Source organism: Episyrphus balteatus, chromosome 3 (genome assembly GCF_945859705.1).
Source record: "Episyrphus balteatus chromosome 3, idEpiBalt1.1, whole genome shotgun sequence".
NCBI classification, from domain to species: Eukaryota; Metazoa; Arthropoda; class Insecta; order Diptera; family Syrphidae; genus Episyrphus; species Episyrphus balteatus.
In genome coordinates, this window is record NC_079136.1 from 126,666,364 (window position 1) to 126,672,363 (window position 6,000).

Below are 6,000 nucleotides of genomic sequence, written 5' to 3' on the forward strand. Positions count from 1 at the left end.
TACTAGAATTAACACATGATCTTCTACTCGAGGAGATAGGAGTGTGTAGTTGTTGTACTAGATTTCTACTCACGAGTAAACTATTACCTCCAATGAAACAGGGCTATTATCAAAAGTAAATTCGAAAAAAGAGTCAAGGCTTCCTGTAATAGCTGACTACGTGTAAAAGCGAGCGACGCACGAAAACAAATCAAAGAGAAATTCGAATATAATTTCCGCGTCTTGCAGAAGCAGACTTTTCAACCAAACTACTGGGGTCGAACTACGGCATACGTAGGTTAACGTTTTGACGCTTTATATCTCTATCTTTATCTTCTGATTAAGAGAAATAGTCAAAACGTTAACGTATGATCGTAATCGTATGCCGCAATTCGACCCCTGCCCTGAGTTTTGTTGTGCACGGTTGTAGCAAAAAAAAAACATTTATTTTATTTTCGAACACAAATGTTCTGAATACATTCACTTCGAATATTAAAAAAATTTGCACGACATAAAATTTTCTCTCATGACATTTGTCAAAAAAACAAAAAAAAATCAAAACGCTACCAACTTCGCTCGATAACCGCCATTTATATTTAAACCAAAAAACATCTTCGTTTGCTCTTCAACACACAACTTGTTCAATTTTTTTGTTCTTCAATTTTATCAATTTTCTTAGTTAATTATTTATTTAAATCAAATTTTTCCATCTAATATGGGTTCGAAACAAACAAAATTCGATGCTGAATATTTACCACAAACACCAAAACAACAACCAATTACAATTCAAACTGAATTCGGTCCAGATTTGGAAGACATTTTAGATCCAAGATCACCTCACATTTGTCGAACTCCTTTAAATGTAAGTAGTTTTCAAAAATTCACAAAAAAAAAACAAGTTATATTTAATTTATCATCATCTTTAAAGGAAATCACACAAAAACATGAACAAAACTATTATCAAATAGCTGCTGCAATTCCAGCAATTTCAACCGAACAACCTGTCGGCTTGTTGCGCAAAAGATTCTTCAAAGGATTCTCATATAGTTTAAATGATCCACGTTCGCCAAGTGTTTTTATGAATCGAACACCTTTAGTATTCGATGAGACTGTTAATTTAGATGATACATTCTCAGATTTATTTGTTGAGACGAAAATTCCACGAGTTGAAGGTCCACCAGAATCTGAAAAGATTGACGCGCCAAAAATTGAAGAAAATCATGAAATTGCAGAAAAAGAAGAAGAACAAAAGACTGAAGAAGAACAACAACAACAAATTGAAGAAGCTGTCACACCAAAAATCACTAAATCCCATCCCGAAGAGACAACAATCGAACGTGATCCACGTTCGCCGTCGATCGGTGTCGATCGGACGCCAATTATTCTCAACGATGACGATGCTCCTGATGAGGAGGATATGATTGAGGCAATTTTGTCCACATTGTCTTTGAATCAGAAGAAAATGCCAACAAATAAGCCACTTGATAGAATTAAAAACAAAAAGGCACCTTCGAAAAGAGCCTCTTCTCCAATTCGCCGAGAGACAATGATGATTTATAATGATCAAGAGAATTGTTCAACTCCAGCAAAGGCTACTCGGGGAATTATAGATTCACCATCGGCGGCAGCTGGCAAACGAACACCACTCAGTTGTCTTAAAAATAATCCACAATTCCGATCGAAATCGGTTGAAGTTTCGGGGAAAACTTTGAAACCACGTTTGCCTTTGACTAGTTTTGATGATACATTGCATAAAATTACACCGGTTAAGAAGATTTTGCGCTATTCGAATATGGAGAATATTGAGAATTCATTTGAATTTTGAATTTTTTTTGTTTGAATATAAGTTTTTGAATAATATTTTTTACACATTTTTTGAAATAAAATTTTGCATCTTTTTAGTACAAAAGAAAAAAAAAATGATTTTGAGTTTTTTTTTTTTTTTTATTGAAGACTTTGGTGAAGGCGGGGAGATGTTAGCATGGGAAAAAAGAACCTTATCCAAATAATAAAGAATTGTATATTTACAGGTAATTCGAAATGTCGGTCATTCAGCTATTATTTACAATATTTTGTTAAAAAACTAATATAAAGAAAAAACTTAAATACTAATTAACAATAATTAGATTTTACATAATGAGATTAACATTTTTTTAAATAAATTATCTGCTAGTTGATAGAAATGGTAGTCTAAAATCACCTCTGTTTCTTAACTGATATGGTTGCACATCGGATACATAAACTATCTTATTAAATAAATAATTTGGCAGCATATTATTTTTTTATTTTAAATATAAATGGGTAATTCCATGAAAAAGTGGACACGAATTTTGAACAAATTATGCAGTCTTTTTTACTTTTTTTATTAGCAAATTACTATTTACAAACGGCAACTCTTAATGCAAGTCGCAAGAAAAGATTCTTTGTTGTATTCCCTTATGGATAGACATAAAATTCAGGGAGTTTAATAATCTTAAAGCATTTTTATAGCATAAGCTTGCCAACAACAGAAGAATTTCACATGAAAATGACGGAAAAAGAAGCCCACAGAAAACTAGATGAATCTAATAGTGACGATGACAATATCCCCTCGTGATTGCTAAAATAAATTAACATTTAAGCAAGCTTCGTTACACAATATTCGATTTAAAAAAAAACATGAGTGAAAATACATCTTTTCTTTACTCTTGGAACCACAAATCGCAGGTAACATGAGTTACCAAAATAATGTAGCGTGAGTTATCTAAATATTTTAAAATTTTTCCTCGAAATATTGAACAAATGTTTGGTTTTGTCACTAATATTAAAAGCTTGTAATTTTTTATGTATGGAATCTTCATTAAAAACAAATAAAGGTTCTTAATTTCGCAGAAAAACTTCATACTGTCGGACTCTTAAAACTCTTGTCCGATTTTTGTAACGTGAGTTACCATCATACTTTTATTTCTCCCAAGCAAATGCTAAAAATAAAGAAATTTTTTTTTGTTAATTATGAAAGTAAAAGTTATGCTCCATTCATGGATAGTAATTTCGTATCAATTTATATTAAAATTAACAAAAAAAAAAAATTATTTATGTATAGGAAATTTTTGTGAATGTAACGTGAGTTACCATGGAATTGCCCAAATATAAGTACATTCATGATTGTTCTCAAGGGCGTATACAGGTTTACTTCTTGGGGGGGGTCACGCTGAAATTTTTTTTTTTTACAAAAGTATAGACTTGAAAATGTGCTACTTAAATTACAAATATTTAAATTTGTTCGTTTCGCATTTTGAACCGAACAGTATCGGAGAATTACTAAACAAAGATAGGTAAGGTATGTGATTCGTTTAGCCTTAGCCTTGAGCCCAATTGCTTAGACCATCCTGTTCTAAAAATTAAACTGTATAGGCACTTCGATTTTCCGCTAGCCCAAAATCATTTTCAAAAATACATACTATGAAAATCTTCTTTATATTAAATAAATGTGTTAACTTTTTAGTTGAAAGTCTTCCTAAGGCAAACGAATCACAAAGTTAAAAAAATAGCATTTCGAAAAAAAATATTTTTTTTAAATCTTATGCAAATTTTATTAGACTAGGGCGATAACATTTTTTATAATATATTAAAATTCAATGCAGTTTGCATAACACCCAACTACGACCGACCCATGTTTAGGATAATTTCCGATTTAAAAAACTATCTTTGGCATAAAACATAATGCTAGTTTAAAGGTACCTATAGACATTTTGGTAATTTTAAACGGTAATATTATTTTGAACAAAATGCTTTATATTACCTACTTATTAAGAATTTTACAAAATATGGGTCTGATTTCGTCAGCCTTCGGGTTACAAAATAACACACATTCAGTTTTATTTATTAGATTTTCTTAAATTGGTTCTTAAAGGTTAATTTTAATATTCTAAGCTTGCTGGAAATATGTATTTAATTTGGCTGTAGACAAGGTTACTTAAATTCTTACCTATAATTGGTTTAGCATTGATGATTGACAAATCGATAGTTGTTTCAAAAGATAAAGTAAAAAATACTATTATATTTTATAAGCAAACAAAATTCACAAATTCTTGGCTTTTTAGATAATTAAATAAGGGAGCGATTTCTTTTTGTGACTGTATTTGTGTCCAATAAGTGACCGATGAAAAACAAAAAACTATACAAAACTTCATAGTTGGAATAAAACAACGTAACATTTGTTTGTTTTGTTCACTAAAAATGATTTATATTTCACAAATAAACAAAAATTGGTGAATTTTTTTTTCATTGGAATTCATTTAAGGAAAAAGTAGCGACTGCAAGTCGACTGCAGATCGAATTTTTGGTTATTGAGAATTCGACATATAATATTTTTTCTTTTGCACTATCAAGAACGTATTTTTTTCTAGGTGCCAAAGAAGAAAAACATTAATCGCCACATGAAAAAACATCCATTTAAAAATGAACTGACTGTGACCTCCTGGGAAAATTTTGCGTGACCCACCGGCACCGGTGGGTTCTAAAACTTAAACATTTTAAAAATCATCTTAATTAAGTATAACTTACCAAATTATTGTTTAAGATTTGACTTCTTGGGGGGGGTCATGACCCCGTGACCCCCCCCTTGTATACGCCGTTAATTGTTCTCTGATTTATTGTAAGCCATTGTAAAGTATTTAACATTTATTGTATTGGTGTTAACCTATTGCACATTAAAATACACCTCAATAAAAACAGTATTGTTGAACAATATTCAAAATGTGGCTTAATCATAACATTATAAATTTTTATAGCACAACTTGGCGATAATCTATTTCGAATTCTTTGGAAAAAGCCTATCTTGTTTGCAATTTTGTTACAAATGTAATTTATATGCTTCTGGAAACTTAGTTCTCTATATAAGATTACTCCTAAGTATTTGATTTCATTTACTTTTTCTATTTATATTTTTTTCATTGATAATTATATTTTCAGTTGAATCACCATTAATTTATTATAGCTTTTGATTTATTAACATTAAGTTTTAATTTATTCATTTTGAAGTACACTTCTAGGTTTTTTAGATCAGCATTAAGTTGATTGATGCATTCGACCGCTGTGTTTCCCGAAATTTATATAAGCGTGTCATCTGCAAACACTCTAGCCTTCGAATGTTTTAGAACTTTCTCCAGATCATTGATATAAATGATGAAAAGAAGTGTTCCCGCCAGAACTGCTCCTTGAACTGCTTTCCCAGTCTCACTTCTATACTTTCAGAAATTTCGTTCGCTACTTTTGTATATTGAGTTCTTTTTGATAGGTAACCCTTAAACCATTCGAGTTCTACTCCTTCAATACCATATCTTCTCAGTTTCTGAACTAGTATGTCTCGATCGATGGTCTCGAATGCTCTTTGAAGGTCCAAAAAAACCGCAACTACAACCTTTTTTTTCATATACATCGGTTTTCCACTGTGCCACAACCAGATTTAAAAGAGACTAGCAGCTATGTTGTTGTCGAAATTCTGACTGATAGTCACTCAAGTAGTTGTTCGATTCCAAAACAGCTTTGTAGTTGTTTATGAACAATTTTTTCCAACACTTTACTTTCTGTCATAAGCATGTTTACCGGGCGAAATTCTGCTGGATTTACCGTATTCTTTACTTTTTCTATCGGCAAAACAGTAGACTTCTTCCAGTGTTCGGTAAATATTCCGCTACTTAGTGAGTTGTTTAAGATGTAGCCAAAAACTCTGCGAAATGCTTAGGTTTCCTCCGAAGATGTCAGAAATATTTACCCCTTCTGATTTGGCTATAATTTATAAAGCATAAATATTCGTCCAAAGCTCGAGTATAATTCCCATATCTGGGCAGGTGCTCCTAAGACCCACTTGAGTTATTTGGATAGAATTCAAAAAAGAGCTTTTAAAATGATAGGTCCATTACTGATATAATCCCACCTCTGTATCATGCCTGTCCTTATTTTATAGGTACTATTTTAAAAAATGTTCTAATGAAATAGCTAGCTGCATTCCTCCCCTTAAACAATTCAACCGTAATACTC

The 6,000-nt window shown here is 31.4% G+C and overlaps 1 protein-coding gene across 1 annotated transcript; it reads left to right on the top strand.

Annotated features, from left to right (window-relative positions):
• The first annotated feature begins 569 nt into the window (after positions 1 to 569).
• Positions 570 to 1,856, top strand: LOC129916855 (microtubule-associated protein 1B). The gene is made up of 2 exons (XM_055997043.1): positions 570 to 841; positions 908 to 1,856. Exons 1-2 carry the CDS (start codon positions 695 to 697, stop codon positions 1,802 to 1,804), a joined length of 1,044 nt encoding a protein of 347 aa, XP_055853018.1. The 5' UTR covers positions 570 to 694; the 3' UTR covers positions 1,805 to 1,856.
• The last annotated feature ends 4,144 nt before the right edge of the window (positions 1,857 to 6,000 follow it).

Bases quoted from the DNA above. Each gene is read 5' to 3' on its own strand.
- LOC129916855 (XM_055997043.1), top strand. From the start codon at position 695: ATGGGTTCGAAACAAACAAAATTCGATGCTGAATATTTACCACAAACA. The intron at 842-907 runs GTAAGTAGTTTT...TCATCTTTAAAG, and splicing joins TTTGTCGAACTCCTTTAAAT to GAAATCACACAAAAACATGA.